The following is a 19,436-nucleotide window of genomic DNA, read 5'->3' on the forward strand; positions in this document are numbered from 1 at the left end:
TCGGCTCGGGTCATGATCTCAGGGTCCTGGGATCGAGCCCCGCATCAGGCTCCCTGCTCCGCAGGAAGCCTGCTTCTCTCTCTCTCTCTCTCTGCCTGCCTCTCTGCCTACTTGTAATCTCTGTCTGTCAAATAAATAAAATCTTTAAAAAAAAAAAAAAAAAGAAAGCCCAAAGGAGGGTCAGAGGGCTTCTGAGTGGGTGAGCACGTGGAGGTGCGAGGACAGCCGTGTATCTAGAAGGCACAGAAGCTGCTGCCCCTTCCCATATACCTTGCCCTACGCATCTCTTTTACCTGGCTGTTCCTGAGTTATATCGTTTTATAATTCAGTAAGTAAAGTGTTTTTCTGAGTTCTGTGAGCTGCTCTAGCAAATTAAGGGAACCCATGGTGGGGGTCATGAGATACTCTGCTTTACAGCCAGCCGGTATGAAGCATGGGTAATAAACACCCTGGCCTTGAAATTGGTGTCTAAAGGGGAGGAGGACACTCCTTTGGGACTGAGCCCTTCAACTGTGGGGTCTGATCCTAGCTTTAGGGAAACAGTGTCAAAACAGACCCAGAACTGCCTGGCATGAGAACCACCCTTACCCCACATCACACATTTGGTGATCAGAAGTGCCAGAAGTGGACTATTCTGTGAGGAGACAGAAAACAGAAAAGTCTTCCTAAACACTCCGAGTTCTGTTACAAGACCACTTTATATGCATAAATCCTCCACGGGACAGAATCATTTACGGGGTATTCCTGATACACTCCTCCTAAAAATGTTTCTTGCTCCTTTTTTTTAAACTTGGAAAATATCCAAACACAAAAGGAGTATAACAAACTCTCATATACCAATCAAAAAGCTTCAATAACCACTAACATTTGCCATGTCTTTTTTTACTCTTCTCCCCAACACCACTTTTATTGCTGGAATTTTTTTTTTTTCAGATTTTATTTATTTATTTGACAGAGATCATAAGTAGGCAGAGAGGCAGGCAGAGAGAGAGGGGGAAGCAGGCTCCCTGTTGAGCAGAGAGCCCGATTTGGGGTTCGATCCCAGGACCCTGGGATCATGACCTGAGCCAAAGGCAGAGGCTTTAACCCAGTGAACCACCCAGGCACCCCTGGAATGTTTTGAAGCAAATCCCAATCAATCAAGACCAAGTACATGTTCAAACTTCCCAAATTATCTTTTTTAAAAGATTTTATTTATTTATTTGACAGACAGAGATCACAAGTAGGCAGAGAGGCAGGCAGAGAGAGAGATAGGGAAGCAAGCTCCCTGCTGGGAAGATAGCCTGATGCAGGGCTCCATCCCAGGACCCTGGGATCATGACCTGAGCCGAAGATAGAGGCTTTAACCCCCCAAGCCACCCAGGCAGCCCCCCCCCCAAAATTATTTTTTTTAATGTATTTTTTAAAATGTACTTTTGTTTATTTGAAGTTCAATCCCCAAAAGTTCTTATTTGGTTGTCATATCTCTTTATATATATATATTTTTTTTTAAATATTTATTTTTTTAAGTAATCTCTACACCCAACATGGGGCTCAAACTTATGACCTTCAGATCGAGTCGCATGCCCTTCTGACTGAGCCAGCCAGGCACCCCTGGTTGTCCTATCTTTTAACTCTGTTTTTAGATGCCTTGTACCGCATTCCCTCTCTCTCTCTCTTTTTTTTTTTTCTCATGCTACTTGACTTTATTAAACAAATCAGGTCAACTGCCTATAGAATCTTCTACATTCTGATTTGTCTAATGGCTTCCTTGTGGTATTTTATGATTTGCTCCACTACACTTACTTCACTTAGACTGGGAATTTGTTCTAGAGGATCAATGAGATTATTTCAGGTCCTCTCCCACCCTGGGGAGAGGGGAAAAATAGAAGAATATACTATGGGGTACTGTGTGGTTCTTAGGATTCATGATCAACTAACTGGTGGCCTAACTTTGAGTGATGCTGAGGTGGACCAATGGATTTGGGTGGAAAACGTATGATCTTTCCCTTATGAACTTCCCCAATGACATTTTTTTTCCCTGATTCCTAATGTTAATTTTTTTAATTAACATATAATGTATTACTTGCCCCAGGGGTGCAGGTCTGTGAATCATCAGGCTTACACATTTCACAGCACTCACCCTAGCACATACCCCCTCCAATGTCCATAACCCAGCCACTCTATCCCTCCCCACAACCCCAGCAACCCTCCCCACAACCCTCAGTTTGTTTCATGAGATTAAGAGTCTCTTATGGTTTGTCTTCATATCCCATCTTGTTTCCTCAATGACCTTTTATCAACTGGTTTTATCCTCCATGGTTTACCACTTGCCTGAGTCAGTCAATTCATTTTGGTGTGCAAAATGGTGATTTTCCTAATTTTATCATCCCTTCTACATAGAAGAATACTGAGTTTCTTTTAAACAGAAGAAACTTCTCCCATCCATTAGGGCTATTTGGTTACCCTGAAAAACAGTTGTACAAGAGAAGCAGGAAATTCACTTAATTCCTTATTTTTCTTTTAATTAGCAATGTTCAGAATAATGAGTTGGTTGCACAGAGTGTCTTGGCCAGTCAAAATCAAAGAATCCAGTGCCTCCAGAGTGGCAGATGCCCTCTGGCCGCAGTGGCTTCCACCCACACAGAATGGGCTGGGCAGGCAGTAAATCTTGTTGTTCTACAATGAAGTTTACAAAATCACGCAAATTCCAAGTGCTTAAATTATAGGTTCTTCTAAAGGCTAAAATCTGAAGACAATTTAGATAATAGAAGAGCCACCTCAATAAAAGTATAAGCCAAAAAGAGTGGCTAGAAATTAGCACCAGCCTGAAAACTACAACTATATAAGCTTTTTATGAAGTGAACTTCAGTTTATGATTAATAGCAACTTGGATTTTCATTTGGCACATAGTTAGGAAATATTTACTCCACAATCTATTATGGAAGATCTGCAAGTCAAAACAAGAAAGGAAAGAAAGAAGTAATACTGAATTTTACCTTTAGGCAAAAAAAAAAAAAAAAAACCAAAACCCAAACAGGAACATGCTAATTTAATTCCATTCAGGTTAATGAAAATCATATTTTGAATCCGTCCCTAATATTTTCCATTACTGTTGCTTTACAGTATTTCTGGCATATATCTACCCAAAATAAATTATTTGGTTCTTATGAATTAAGGTTCTTAAAAGTCAGTCAGTGGTCACAAATCAGTTATTTCAAACAGATTCTCGGGTAATCACAAGGTACAAAAGACATCTGTCAGTCCATCAAACTGGAAGCCAAGGTTCAACGACATGAAGATTTGATTTAAACTCTGCCTGCCCATTTACAAGGTGATGATACTTGAAAAGCCACTGAGTTTGCCAGAACATATAAAATATAGTCCCCTTAAAGAACTACAACTCCTGGGATCCCTGTAGATGCCCTGGGCTTCTGGAAGGCAAAGCAATTGCCCAGAGGGCCACACCCTTTTAACCCTGAGGCCCCAAGCGTGAGACCAAAGCCTGGAGCAGTCAGGGGATGAAGGAGGCCAGGGGGAGAAGTGACAGCACCACTCACTACACAGGGATCCTGTCCTGCTGTCTGCCCTCCACAAAGGCTGAGCCCACTCCCAGTACTTTCCCTTTTGCAGCTTCAGCCACAACAGATCCTCTCCACGCTCTAAATACTCAGTTCATCCGGCCTCAGAAACTCCGAAATAGCTCTTTCCTCCACCTGGGCTCCTGCTCCCGGTTATCAACAGGGTTTACTCCTTGACGTCCTTCAGGTCTTTATTCAAAAACAGAAATAAGGGGGCTCCTAGGTGGCTCAGTTGGTTAAGCAGCTGCCTTCAGCCCAGGTCATGATCCCAGCGTCCTGGGATCGAGTCCCACATCGGGCTCCTTGCTTGGCAGGGAGCCTGCTTCTCCCTCTGCCTCTACCTGCCACTCTGTCTGCCTGTGCTCACTCTCGCTCCTCTCTCTCTCTCTCTCTCTGACAAATAAATAAATAAATAAAATCTTTAAAAAAAAAAAAAAAAACAGAAATAAGGAGTTCCAGAGGAGTCTCTTCTGCTAAGCCCCATATCCAAGCCCCACAAACCAAGACTTAACACTTAACGGAACTGCAATTTCAGCCTCCCCCAGGAATGAAACCTGTAATCTGTCAACTGGAATGACCTAGTCAGGTAATCCGCTGGAGAGATGCCTTCCCTCTCCCATAGGAAGGTGGTCTTCACCAAACCAATCCACCGTGCTTGAAACTTTCTTTTCCTTTTTGCCTATGAAGGCCTTTTATTCTTTTTTTTTTTTTTAAAGATTTTATTTATTTATTTGACAGAGAGAGATCACAAGTAGGCAGAGAGAGAGAGAGGAGGAAGCAGGCTCCCTGCCGAGCAGAGAGCCCGATGCGGGACTCGATCCCGGGACAAGAGATCATGACCTGAGCCGAAGGCAGCGGCTTAACCCACTGAGCCACCCAGGTGCCCCTCTTTTTTTTTTTTTTTAAGATTTTATTTATATATTTGACAGAGAGAGACAGCCAAGAGAGGGAACCCAAGCAGGGGTAGTGGGAGAAGGTGAAGCAGGCTCCCCAAGGAGCAGGGAGCCCGATGCGGGGCTCGAACCCAGGACTCTGGGATCACGACCTGAGCCAAAGGCAGCTGCCCAATGACAAAGCCACCCAGCTGCCCTGAGTGATGCCTTTTCTAATCCTGTTATCTAAGACTACAGTCCTCTTTCATCTACCGGAAGGAGGAATTTCCATCTTGCTCACTACCGTATCCTTTGTACCCGGGACAGTACCTGGTACAAATAAAGTGTGCAGTGACTGTCCGTGGAATGAAGGCAAGGATCACAAGCCAGTCTGATTCTTTTACTTACATTTCTACTGAAAAAGAATTTCATTTAAGACAAGTGACAGATGCTTGTGAAAAGAGGTGGACATTTGTGACTTTCTAATGAATAGAAAACCACGTTACAGGGCTGTCTATACTGCTTTAATACAAACACAAGGTTTAACTGAAAAAGATAACAGATTTCTCTGACAAATGATACTGAGGCAGATAAAAATCAAAGAGAAATCAGCCATTCAATTTAGCCAGCCTAGCATTTTACAGGAACACTGGAATTAAGAACCACCTAACAACGACCAGTGGAAGTGCTCCTAGACTCAGAGAAAAGACAGCAGGTCCCATGCAGTCTACTTCTAAAAAAATGTGTGGGTGGGGTATTCAAAGCTTTGTTTTTTTTTAAGATTTTATTATTTTTTTTAAGATTTTATTTATTTATTTGACAGACAGAGATCACAAGTAGGCAGAGAGGCAGGCAGAGAAAGAGGAGGAAGCAGGCTCCCTGCTGAGCAGAGAGCCCCGATGCAGGGCTCGATCCCAGGACCCTGAGATCATGACCTGAGCCGAAGGCAGAGGCTTAACCCACTGAGCCACTGAGCCCACAGGTGCCCCTGGGAAACCATATTTTTCCTGAATTCACATTCTGGCTGGACTGACAGTTTGAGACTTATACAAAGGAATTCCCATGAAGCAATTAATTGTGACCACATTTCCTATTTTGACAAAATCCCAGTTCAAATAAACTATGTATTTTTTGTGAAGATTTACTTATTTATTAGAGGGAGGGGGAGAGATTGAGCGAGTGGATAGGTGGGAGGGGCAGAGGGAGAGGGAGAATCTCCAGCAGATTCCATGCTGAGAGTGAAGCCCGATGTGGGGCTTGATCCCAGGACCCCAAGATCATGAGCCAAGCAGAAACCAAGACTCAAGACGCTTCATTGACTGCACCATCCAGATGCCCCCATATATTTTCTATAAATCCAGAGTAGGACAAATCCTACCTAAACTGTCACCTGGCTTACCCAAAGGTTCTTGGTTACTCCAAGTATATTTGCTGGATACCCCACTCCCTACTCCAATGTCCCATTCCAGGCACAAGACAAACAGCCATGACTACTGGTAAAAGAGGTCCCCTTGGCTTTTACGATGAAAAGGCCCTGGCAGTTCCTACATTAGGCAGGAAATACTGCTGCTGCCTTACAAGGGAGGCGCCTACTTCAAGAACCAGGAAAGAAATGAGCAGAGCAAATGTTCTGGGAGTGGTAACTTTTTCTACCTAAAAGGGTTTCAGTTACAAGAATAACTTGCTGGGGTGCCTGAATGGCTCAGGAGGTTAGACATCTGACTCTTGATTTCAGCTGAGGTCATGAACTCAGGGTCACGAGACTGAACCCTGCCTCCGGCTCTGGGCTCAGCACGGAGTCTGCTTGAGATTCTCGCCTCTTTCTGCCTGACCCTCACTACCCTGCACTAGCACGCTCTCACCTAAAAAATAAATAACTTGCCCAACATCTCTCTCTGATGTTGGGTTTATACATAATTGTGCTCTGTACTTCAAAGAAGGGCTCACAGCACTTTCAAGTCATGTTGGAAACAATAAGAATGTTGATGGCAACTAACTGGGTAAAGCCTTTCAGACACACTAACCACATCAGATTATTACAAGAACTTGGACAGTGGGTGGCAATTCCATTTTATTTAATTTTTATTTGTATTTAATTTAATATATTTTTTAAAGTTTTTACTTATTTATTTGAGAGAGAGAGCGAGAGAGCGCGCACACAAGCAGGAGTGGCAGAAGAAGGAGGAGGAGTAGCTTCTCTGCTAAGCAGGGAGCTCTATATGTCAGGCTGGATCCCAGAACCCTGGGATCATGACCTAAGCCCATGGCAGACACTTAGCCGACTGAGCCAGCTAGGTGCCTGATTTTATTTCATTTCTTAAATTTTTTTAAAGTAATATCTACCCCCATCATGGGGCTCGAACCCACAATCCCAAGATCAAGAGTCTTATGCTCTTCCAACTGGAAGCCCCGATAATTCCATTTTAAAGATGGGAAAAGTGAGGCTTAGAGGTGTTGGGAGATTTGCTCAAGGCCAGACAGATGGTAAGAAGTATAGAGTCATTTTCTAAACCCAGATCTTCTGACTCTATGTCCTGTAACAGTGTCACAGGTGCCTATTACCTAGTGAAACACCATGGTCACAGCTCATCTCTCTGAAAGTTTAATTTTAACAGTGAGATTGTGAGGGTGAAGCAGCAGGGTAAGGGGCAAAGTCACTGACAAGTACAGACAAGACAGGACCCATGTACACCTGCCTTTTCCAGAGCATGGAGTGAGCAACCGGAATTCCTAGAGATATGCACTGGGATCGATAAGCACATCCCAAACCTGACTGTAAGTAAGGAACATGAAAAGCATCTTTGGCCCCTCCCCCACCAGAGGTGGGCCAGTAGGATCAGTGCTTTCTTTTAGGTTTAAAATGGTTCAAGCATTTGAGGGGCACTTGGGTGGCTCAGTTGGTTAAACATCTACCTCTGGTTGGGGGTTGAGCCCCATGTCAGTCTCCCTGCTCATCAGGGAGTCTGCTTCTTCCTCTCCCTCTGCCCCTCCCCTCTGCTCTGCTCTTTCTCTTTCTCTCTCTAATAAATACATAAAATCTTAAAAAAAGGGGGGGGGTTCACGTATTTGAACACTGAGTTCAGGGCTTTCCTCACTCACAGCCCTGGACTAAGCTCCTCAGCAGAGGTCCGTACCTAGCCAGTCAAGTTCAGCATTGTTAGGCCCCAGGGATGAACATTAGAGTCTCTCAGGGCCCTTCTGTTAAAACCCTAAAAAAACTAACAGGGAAAAACCCAAATGGCCAGCCATTCTATCTGAACTGGTGAATATTCTAAGAGTGAGACCCTTATTGGCCCACTGGCCCATGGCAGCACATAAATTCCAGAAACAACAAACACTGCTTTGTGGAAAAGGCAAGCAGGCCTACACTTGGCAATCACATTTTAGAATTTACTTATAAGTCAGCTGTTTAAAACTCAGAATACACCCATAGATTCTAAAACCCATCAACAGCACTTAGTTTCCAGTCTAGCCTCCAAAGCCTGCTTAGCCTATTATGTACAAAAACATGGTAGTATTCCAGCTATCCTAATCACATTTCAGTGGCAAAAGCCAAGTCAAAGTTCCAAACCACATCAATTAGAAATATTTCTCCTTCTCAGCTCAAGTGGTTCATGCTGGTCTCAAGAAAAGCAGAAGGGCCAAGAGAGGGGCAACTTCAGCCCAGTGGCTTCCTAAACCCCCAGTCCTCAGGGTTGCTTCATCCTGTTCTAGTGGTCCTGACCTGGGGAACGAGGGTGCTGGCCGGTTAGGGCTAGAGTGCAAAGGGCCATGAATGTCTAGCTCTGTCTCCACCAGCACCTGGAGGCATGGCCTGAAAAAGAGCTCAACGATGTTCAGATTAAAATAAAAGCATTTGGCCTTATTTTTCAAATACTCTTGCTTGAAATTTTAAATAAAACTGAAAGCACTGATGTCACAACAGGATGAGAGCTGTTAACAGGCTGGGTCTAATAGCCTATAACCCTTTCTGAGAGGGCAGAGTCCCTAACTGCTATCTTGCTACATCTCTGCAAAGCAGCAGGCAGGCACACTGGTGGCTGAACAATTGGTCCTTTCTGTAAAGCAAACAGAAACAAAAGCTGTCCATTTGTGCATGCGTACGTGTGTATCCAGACGGTAGTCTGGGATGGCACACGCCGGCCAGCTAAAGGCTGCCACTTCTGGGAAACAGAAAGGGATGGGAAAGTAAATCAGCAGTTTTGGGAAACACGACAAGATGGGAGAGAAAGTCAGCAGTTTCATGTTTCACCCTTTGAATTTCTTTTGAGAAGTGCATTAAAAAAAAAAAAACTGCTTTATGCATGCTTTACATGTGTTAACTCCAAAAACACTACACAAGCCATTTTAAAAGCACTTCAAAATGGTAATTTCTCTAAATATAAAATGTGATAATAGAAATAATCAGAAATTTTAAAATATACTTGGGATAGATTCAAAACAGAATGACCCAAGGAGGCTATTATATATTTCTACCAGCAGATATAGCAAACAACAGCCCATGGGCCAAATCCAGCTCAAGAGACAGGTCCACAAGGTAAGACTGGTTTTTACTTTTTAAAAAGATTTTTAAAATTTATTTATTTGACAGACAGACATCACCGAGAGAGGAGGAAGCAGGCTCCCCATTGAGCAGAGAGTGGGATGGGATGCAGGGCTCGATCCCAGGACCCTGGGATCATGACCTGAACCGAAAGCAGAGGCCTTAACCCACTGAGCCACCCAGGCGCCCTTGGGTTTTACATTTTTAAAGGGTTATTTTTAAAAAAGAAGAAGATATGACGGAGACCACATGTGGTCCACAATTCCTAGAATCTACTATTTGCTCTAAACAGAAAAAGTTTGATGATCCCCAATTTACACCAATAATACTGTGTCTTCTCAAGTATGGTTCTTTTTTTTTTTTTTTTTTTTTAAAGCAGGCTCTGTGCCCAGCATTGGGCTTGAACTCATGACCTCGGGATGGAGAACTACATACTCTACTGACTGAGCCAACCAGGTGCCCCTCAAATATAGTTCTAAATTCTCTTGGAAATACCTTCAAAATCACTTTTAAACATGATAAAAATTAGTCATATTACTTAACAGCTTACCTATTCCCTTCCTCAAACCCACAGCAGTATAAATTAGCTTGCTCAGCTACCCAGGCCATCAGAGTTGGCTCAGACGTGATTTCTTAAAATCAAATTCAGCCCCAGGATGGGAAAGAGACATTCTGTCTCCTAGCATCCAGGAACTTAACCTCTGATGTGCTGCTAAAATGTACAAGGACTCAAGACATCAAACTCAGAAGAACTCTCTGAGAAGATAACAATAATTTTTAAAATTTAGCAGTTACACCAGTGACACTAATCTAGCAGCAGATTAGTTGGCAGTTGAATAAATGATTTCCTAAATGAAGGAAGGGAAAAGGTCAACTTTATTCTGAACAAAATCTATATTCTAATCTTACATTCTAACCCAGAGCCCTGAAGGAGGGAGGATACTTCATTTTGATTATGAAAGACCCTAAGAAATGTACTGAGGAAGAATCAGACTCAACCAAATGGGAACAACTGTGAATGCAGAACTGGAAAAATAATTTATCCAGTAAATACGTGTGAACTTTCTACATTAAACCAGTGGTTCTAGAGAATGCCAATTCACAAAGCTCATAATCATATTTCGAAATCTCAGTCCCCACTAGATACTTTTAGCAGGATGTTATTTGGAAATAAAGTTTCACTTTCAAAATGTAAAGAACATAAAGTACAGGCTGATTTGCTTGTTTGTTTCACAGTCTTTGAACCTGCTCCACTTGAGTCTAGAGCAAATCAGAACGTGGCAGGCACCCATTTCTCACCAAGGACCAAGTAACAACACAAAGAAGATGGAGATCGTTACGGTCATTTGGGAAGCCATGAAGACGACACTCTCACTTACCTCTGGGACACATTCTCCTACCCAAGAATCACAGACAAGATACTCTACCTCAATGTCCTGGAGGCTGAACTCCTTCTGGTCTGTAAAGTTTGCCGCCCCAGCACTGAGCTCCATCAGCATCTTGGCGATCTCAGGCTTTATAGCAGAAGTCAGCCGACTGGCCGCTTCCATGACGTGCTCCTGCACGTCTTTAAGCTGCATCGCGGCCTTGGAGTAGTGCGAGTTCCTGAACACAGTGCTGAAAAGATCCGTGAGGAAGGTGCTGGCCCGGCAGAAGACGTTGAGGGCGTCCAGGTACTTGGAGATGCCTTGCTGGATGTCAGCGATGGGAGTGGAGTGGGGCACGGCATGGTGGCAGCTGCCTGCGGAGGTCAGACTGCCCAGGGGGGCCGCGGGGGCTGCCGACGCCAGGGGAGCACTCAGCGCTCGGCCCAGCTCAGGCAGCGGGTACTGCTGGTGCTGCTGCACCTTCTGCTTGGACCCGCCAAGCAGGAAGCGCCGCTTGTAGTCCATTTTACTGTCCTGGGCGCTGCAGCAATACATGCGGGAGCGGGAGATGTCCCAGGGACCGCGGGCGGGGCAGGGTTCGGATTCCTCTTTTTCCCCCCAAGACCGTAGCTAGGTATAAAAATAGTGGAGTTCTGCAAATCTAAGTTTTGAAAAAGGCATTTCCATGAGGCAGGAGCCCATGTGATCCAACGTTGGTGGGAGAACAACAGGTTTAGATAATGAATGTTTTCAGGGTAGGCGGGAGGACCTCTGACCAAAAAATAAAAGTGTGTCTGAAATGCTGTGTAAGAACTGTTAGCATTCCACTCTTTTAGTAAAAAGATATGCTTGCGGAGAAAAATGTTTACCTATCATTGCTTTGCAAAAGAATATTTCGATACTTGTATTTACAATGGCAGAAAAATAACTTAACTTTAAAAAATGTAATATAATGTATCTTCAGTATACCAGAAAAATTAGAGCCCCAAAACCCACAAGCTGATCAACAGCGATTTAAAAAGCAGTATGGTGACTTCACACGAAGTCCTTGGGAGGAAAGATCAAACGCTGCGTTAGTTTGACAGAGCCCGCCTGCCAAATCCATTCACCCACAGATCTTTTTCTCAATGCGAAAAATTTCCAAATTTCCTTTACTGTTTTCTGAAAACAAGTGTTTTTCCTAAAAATGCCATTTGTTATTCTAAGTCTTCTCCTTTCCTTCTGTTTGCTGAGGTAGCAGTTTCCTTGTAACAGTAATAAAAGGTGCTTCTGAGACTGGGCTGGCCCTCAGTTGTAAAGTCTGAAGCAAGAATGTGCAGATGTATTTGTAAGGCCTCTAAGTCATTTCCTGTGAGGGGGGGACAAATAAGATAAAGTTAAGAAAATTACAGGATGAGGAATAATTCTGAAACATTAACCCCTGAAATGCTACAATCCACAAAGGTGGGCTTGAAGTGAGAAATCATCTGTAACCTTACCAAAGCAGGCATGACAGTGAGAGTCCAACTACAATATGACAACTACTAGAAAATTCCTCAAGCTGTACAAAAATAGTGCAACGAAAAAGGTCTGATTCCACACCAACCACTCCAAAGCTGAGGCGAGCAGGGCCTGGACCTGAGTTTGTGTTCAGCATACACCCCTGATTCCTCCTCAAAGAGCTCATAAATCCCCAAGAGGCTCAGGAGAGCACCCAGATCGTGGGGAGGGCCGCCAACAGTGACAGCTCTCCCAACACTTTAAAGACTGTAACAGAGAGGGAGAAATCGGGAAGGTTGTGATAAAGAAAATGTTACTCTGAGGGAGGCCTTGACCTTAGGACAGGTTTTGACAAGTGCAAAAGGGATGGGTGGGGCTCCCCAGGTCAAAGGACCACCACAGATGGCAAAGCCCTGAAGCAGGATGGCATGGGGCCTGCTCAGGACTCCCAGCTCGGCCAAAGTGCTGTGCACGGACAGAGCCTGCAGTGAGTGGCTGACGGAGGTCTGCAGGCAGGATTCTCCTCACCCTCACCCTGGTTCCTTCTGGATGTCCAAAGAGAAAGAAGCCTGGCAGGGTGTGCTGGTTCCTACCCCCAGGGATAGCTCCTGTGGAACCCCTGGCTCTGGACAGGTGCCAAGAGCAACATCTGGACAGCTCCAGTTATAGCTGGCGATACCTCCCACAGTGGAGTAGTGGGGTTCTTCTCACAGAGCTCCTGTCAGGATTCCCACTTGCCTGAACTCTCTGTTCTCCCAAACGTAACAAGAGTTCAAGTCTATTTTACTCAGTGTTATATTTAGTCTACATTGAACTTCAAACCACGTGATAACTGAATATAGTCTGGCCTACTTATTGACAACTAGGTTTTCTTCCCTTCCACCTTCCTTTTTGATTAAAAAAAGAAGCAAGTCACATGTTGTCACCCATCCCGGCTGCCTACCACGCCTCTATAATTGCACAAGGAACCCAGGAAAGCAGGGGGGTTAAGAGAGCAAGATGGGAGAGATACAAACACACACTCTAAAAGTGCAGTAACACTAACCCAGTGAGCATGGAAATGCAACTCAGCGGGCTGCCGTTGGCAGTTCTGCACTCAAGGGACTCTTGACTCACAAGAATTTCATCAACTTTTCATGAAACAACATATCAAAAGGCTACTTGTAAGAAATCTGTTCCCAAAAGGTCTTTTTTCAAATTTATGACAATAACAAAATCTTCTCTACCCCTACCCAAACGCTGTACTGTAATCAATGTAGCTTTACAAATTCTGCTGTACAACAGATGACCTCAACAGGAACGGTGCTCATACAGAAAGTGTGAAGTTCGTGAAAGAAAACCATTGCCTTGAGCTGGCTAGTGTGAGAATCTGGAGCGGTCCTGAGGAACACTCCTTCTTTCTTCTGTGTTGCACGCTGCTGCCTCTAGCCCTGACAGTCCACTCCCACCGCTCTGTTAGTTGGTCCTAAAAGGCTGAGTAAGACCCACATACTGACCTAATTTTAATGAATGCAGCATAACATTATACTTTTCTTCCTTTTATATATTTCCAAAATTTATGTGAATGAAACTTATAATGCTTAAAAATACACTATGTCACCAAATTCACTTACAAATTCAAAATCAAAATGTGAATCACCTTTTTTTATTGGAAATGGGCAAGCTGATCCTAAAATTCATACGGCAATGCAAGTGACCCATGATGGCCAAAATGTATACCAGAAAAAAAAGATGCTGAAGGATTCACAGCTCCTGATTTGAAAACCTACTACAAAGCTATAATAATCAGTGGCGTACTGCATCATGAAAGATATACAAATCAAGAAATATAAATGAGAGTCCAGGATACACCATACAATTATGGTCAACTGATTTTAGACAAAGATGCCAAAACCACTCAGTGGGTAAAGAAAAGTTTTTCAATACATGGTGGTAGAAAAACTAGATATTCACATGCAAAAAATGAATGTGGACCCCTACCTATATCATATGCAAAAATTAACTCAAAATGAATCAGACTTAAAAGCAAGAAGAAAACACAGGTGAAAAACCTTTGTGCTCTTGGGTTAGGCAATGGTTTCTTAGAGACAGCATCTGAGGTACAAACAAACAAAAAACAGGTGAATTGAACTTCATCAAAATTAAAAATATTTTGGGGTGCCTGGGTGGCTCAGTTGCTTGGGCATCTGAGTTTAGCTCAGGTCATGATCTCATGGTCCCAGGATAGAGCCCTATGGCAGGCTCCATGCTCAGCAGAAGTCGGCTTGGCCCTCTGTCCCTCTCCCTGCTCATCCTCTTTCTCTAAAAATAAATAAATAAAATCATTTTTTAAAAATCAAAAACATTGGGGCACCTGGGTGGCTCAGTGGGTTAAGCCGCTGCCTTCGGCTCAGGTCATGATCCCAAGGTCCTGGGATCGAGCCCCACATCGGGCTCTCTGCTTGGCCGGGAGCCTGCTTCCTTCTCTCTCTCTCTGCCTACCTCTCTGCCTGCTTCTGATCTCTCTCTGTCAAATAAATAAATAAAATCTTAAAAAAAAAAAATCAAAAACATTTTGTGTATCAAAGTTCACTATCAAGGGGAAGGGGCAAGCTATAGTATGAACAAAAGTATTTGAATACCTGGAGTACCTGGGTGACTCAGTCAGTTAAGCATGGGACTCTTGGTTTTGGCTCAGGTCATGATCTCAGGGTCCTGGGATCGAACCTTGCACTGAGCTCTGCACTCAGTGGGGAGCCTGCTCGATATTCTCTCTCTCTCCCTCTCCCAGCACACGTGCGCATGCGCTTGCTCTTTCTCTCAAATAAATAAATCTTTAAAAAATATATTGGGAAAACCATATAACTATTCAAGTTCTAGTACCCAGAATACACAAATTCAATTCAACAAAATAACTTTATTAAGGGGCGCCTGGGTGGCTTAGCCGGGTAAGTGTCTGACTCTTGGTTTCAGGTCAGGTCATAACCTCAGGGTCCTGAGATTGAGCCCTGCATTAAGCTCCATGCTTAGCAGGGATTCTGCTTGAGATTTTCTTCCTCTCCCTCTCTCTTCCCCTCTCCTGTCTGCATGTTCTCTCCCTCTCTTCCTCCAAAATAAATAAAAAAATCTTAAAAGCAAATGAAAAGATGCACAACAGGGTGGGTCATCAAGAAAATACAAATCAAAACCATTTCATACATGCTAGGATAGCTGTAATAAAGACAAAACAAAAAAAATCAAATAAATGTGGGCAACAATGTGGAGAAACTGGAACTCTTGTACATTGTTGGTAGGAATGTGAAATGATGCAGCCACTGTGAAAAGCAGTTCGGCAGTTCCTCAAAATGTTCAAGAGAGTTGGCATTTGACTCCAAAATTCCACTCCTAAGTATGTACCCAAGAAACCTGAAAACATAGGTTCACATAAAAACTTGTACATAACAACTAAATACAATCATAAATGAAAAGCTTGCACATGAATGTCCATGGTATTATTCGTAACAGCCAAAAAATGCAAACAACCCAAATGTCTATCAACTGATAAATGGATAAAAAAAAAAAAAAGTGGTGTAGTCATACAGCATTATTCTGCCATAAAAAGGAATGAAGTACTGATTAATGCTACACTGTAGATGAACCTTGAAAATACATGGTAAATGAAAGAAGCCAGACACAGAAGGCCATATAATGTGAGACTCCACTGACATCAAACCTTCAGATAAAGCAAAACCACAGAGTCAGATAAAAGTAGATTAATGACTGCCATGAGTTGAGGAGAGGAAAGGAATGGGGAATGACCGCTAGTTAACACAGAGTTTCTTCTTGGGGTCATATGGATGTTCTGGAATTAGATGGTGGTGATGGTCATACAATTTTGTTAATACACAAAAACCCACTGAATTTCACGCTTTAAAATGGTAATTTTTTAAAAGATTTTATCTATCTGAGAGAGTAAGCAGGCACACAAGTCAGTGGGGGTTGGGGTGGTGAGGAGCAGAAGGAGAGGGAGAAGCAAACTCCCTGCTGAGCAAGGAGCCTGATGTGGGGCTCAATCCCAGGATACTGGGATCATGACCTGAGCCAAAGGCAGATGCTTAACTGACTGAGCCACCCAGGCGCCCCAAAATGGTAAATTTTATGGCATGTGTATTATGTATCAATAAGAAAAGAGAAATAGGAAAACATATATACTACTGGCCTCCTGAAATGTTTTAGAATAGATGAACAAAAGTCTGATATGCTATTTCTGAAAAATGACCCACTGGTTACTGGGTAGATCTGCAGCACTGTGGGTAGCTACTGACTAACCAAGGTGGTGACCATCTACATATATACTTGAAGGTAAAAAACCAAACATTGTTAGTATAATCTGTGTACTTTCCTCCATTATTCTTCAGTTAAAAAAAAAAAGGAAAGAACAAAGAGTTAACTAGCAAAGAAAGGAGGGAAGCTTGGGTTGGGAAACTGTCATTGCAAATAGAGTGGCACTGCGGGTGGGAGGAGGGGAAGAACTGGGAGGGAGCAAGACAGAGATTACCGAATGGCCAGTCTGAATCCAACCTCCTTCCTTCCTTTCAATAAAGCAGTGGGGCCAAGAATATGTGCACCGCACTACTCTGAAATGTATGTGCTTACGTGACTAACTTGGGGTATAAGAAAAAAGTTCTAGATTAAAAGCTTTGGCAAACTCTAAGATTCAGACCTAATCCAAACTGCAATTTCACTATTAGAAAGAGAACAACAGATTCATAAAAATAAAAGCCTGAAAAGGAAGGGGAGAGGAATGGTGTCATCAAAAATGGCAGAGTAAACACCTCCAAAAATTCTCTTCTCCAAAAAAAACCAGTAAGAAAACAGGCAAAAATGTGGGGCGCCTGGGTGACTCAGTTGTTACGAGTCCGCCTTCGGCTTAGGTCATGATCCCAGGGTTCTGGGATCAGCCTTGCACTGGGTTCCCTGCTCAGCAGGAGGCCCGCTTCTCCCTCTTCCACTCCCCTTGTGTTTTCCCTCTCTCACTGTGTCTCTCTCTGTCAAATAAATCTTTAAAAATCAAATAAAAAATCAAATAAAAAGGGGCGCCTGGGTGGCTCAGTGGGTTAAAGCCTCTGCCTTCGGCTCAGTCATGATCCCAGGGTCCGGGGATCGAGCCCCGCATCGGGCTCTCTGCTCAACAGGGAGCCTGCTTCCCTTCCTCTCTCTGCCTGCCTCTCTGCCTACTTGTGATCTCTGTCAAATAAATAAATAAAATCTTAAAAAAAAAAAATCAAATAAAAAAGTCAAGCAAAAATCTCAAAAAAAAAAAAAAAAAGAAAAGAAAAAGAAAACTGGCAAAAATGGTCAGAACCAACTTTTTCCAAACTCTGGAAATTAGCAGACTTGCAACAATTTGGGGGAATATTTATTCTAGAAAAAGAGTTGAATTTCAGTAAGAATAGTGAGCTTTATAGCATTTTAACTTGACCCTAGTTCCATTCCCTGTTCTCTAACTCTGCCATTGCCTTGAAAACTACCAGTGGCATTTGCAGTGAAAACCAGAGGGCAGGCAGCCACCAGAGGGAGAACTGGGCTAGAGCGCCTTCAAAATTTCATTCCCAGGAAATTATCATTATTTGACCTATCTGGTGGTTCCCTGGAAGATCCCACTTCTCTATTTGAATGGACATGGAACTCACCTGGGGAGGGGAGAAAATCTGCTTTCCAGAGTTCCCCCATATCATTTAAAATGTTCAATTTTCGGGGCACCTGGGTGGCTCGGTCATTAAGCGTCTGCCTTATGGCTCCAGTCATTATCCCAGGATCCTGGAATGGGGTCCAGCATTGGGCTCCCTGCTCGGCAGGAAGCCTGCTTCTCCCTCTCCCATTCCCCCTGCCTGTGTTCCCTCTCTTGCTACCTCTCTCTCTGTCAAATAAATAAATAAAATCTTAAAAAAAAAAAAAGTTTTTTCAAGTAAAATTCACAAGACTGGCAAAGAAACAAGAAAGTATGGCCCATACACAGGAAAGCAAACAATCGAAACAATTCCTGAGGAAGTTGGATTTACTAGATAAAGACTTAAAATCAGCAATTTAAAAATACATTGAAAGAACATATGTAAATACATGTAGCAGATGTAAAAGAACTAAAAGGAAGTATGACAGTGCTATCTCAGTTAATAGAGAATACCAATAAAAGATAAAAATTTTATTAAAAAAAACAAATAGAAATTCTGGAGTTGAAAAATATAACTGAAATTTAAAAATACACTAAGTGATTCAACAGAAGACCTGAGCAGGAGTCAGCAAACTTGAAGAGAAATCGAGTTTATTCAGTTTAAAGAGCACAAAGAAAGAATGAAGAAAAAAGAAAAGAGCCTCAGAGACCTGTGGGGCGCCATCAGGCATATAACAGGACTCCCATAATGAGGGGAGAGAAAGCACAATCACTGAACTCTACCTCTGAAACTAATAATACATTATTACATGTTAATTAATTCAATTTAAATAATATAAAAAAATTTAAAGGGTAGAGAAAGAATATTTGAAGAAATAATGGCTAAAAGCTTCTCAAATTTGATGAAATTTGGTTGCATTATAGCTGCTTTATCAAAAATAATGACTTCAGGGACACCTGGGTGGCTCAGTGGTTAAGCATCTGCCTTGGGCTCAGGTCGTGATCCCAGAGTCCTGGGTTCTAGTTCTGCATCGCACTCCCTGCTCAGCGGGAAGCCTGCTTCTCCTTCTCCCACTCCACCTGCTTGTGTTCCCTCTCTCACTGTGTCTCCCTCTCTGTCAAATAAATAAGTAAATAATCTTAAAAAAAAATCACTTCAAACAAAAAGATGGTAACAAGTATTAGCAAGGATGTAGAGAAACTGGAACCCCCATAATTTGCTAGATGACTGTAAAATGGGATAACACTTGTTTTTTTTAAAGACTTTTTATTTATTTACTTGAGAGACAAGAGATTGCAAGTAGGCAGAGAGGCAGGCAAAGAGAGGGAAGCAGGCTCCCCACTGAGCAGAGAGCACAATGCAGGGCTCAATCCCAGGGCTCTGGGATCATGACCTGAGCCAAAGGCAGAAGCTTTAACCCACTGAGCCACCCAGGCACCCCTGGGATAACACTTTTGAAACAGTTTGGCAGTTCCTCAAAATGTTAAATGTAGTGTTACCCCATGACCCAGCAATTCCGTTCCTATGTACATACTCAACAGAAATGAAAACTACACATCACATAAAAACCTGTACATAGGGACGCCTGGGTGGCTCAGTTGGTTAAACGGCTGCCTTTGGCTCAGGTCATGATCCCAGCATCCTGGGATCGAGTCCCACATTGGGCTCCTTGCTCAGCAGGAAGCCTGCTTCTCCCTCTGCCTCTGCCTGCCACTCTGTCTGCCTGTGCTCACTCTCTCTGAAAAAACAAACAAACAAACAAACAAAACAAAACCTGTACATAAATGTTCATAGGAACATTGTTCTTAGTAGCCAAAACACACAAACAATGCCAATGTCTACCCACTGGTGAACAGATGTGGTGTATGTGTTTGTAGCACATACATGTAAAGGAACGAAGTACTGCTACAAACTACAATGATGAACCTTGAAAACACTGTGTAAGTGAAAGAAGGCAGACCCAAGAAGGCACATATTATATGACC

General features: G+C 43.0%; 1 protein-coding gene across 3 annotated transcripts in view; it reads right to left on the minus strand.

The window, feature by feature from the left end:
- GARRE1 (granule associated Rac and RHOG effector 1) overlaps positions 1-19,436 on the minus strand; it is an 81,055-nt gene that overhangs the window by 40,182 nt on the left and 21,437 nt on the right. For all 3 annotated transcript variants that reach the window (XM_059383848.1, XM_059383849.1, XM_059383850.1), the window contains exon 2: positions 10,403-11,690. In XM_059383848.1, the coding sequence (XP_059239831.1) occupies positions 10,403-10,897 (495 nt within the window). In that variant the 5' untranslated portion in view covers positions 10,898-11,690. The remainder of the gene's footprint in view (positions 1-10,402; positions 11,691-19,436) is intronic.

The sequence above is a fragment of the Mustela nigripes genome, chromosome 17 (genome assembly GCF_022355385.1).
Source record: "Mustela nigripes isolate SB6536 chromosome 17, MUSNIG.SB6536, whole genome shotgun sequence".
NCBI classification, from domain to species: Eukaryota; Metazoa; Chordata; class Mammalia; order Carnivora; family Mustelidae; genus Mustela; species Mustela nigripes.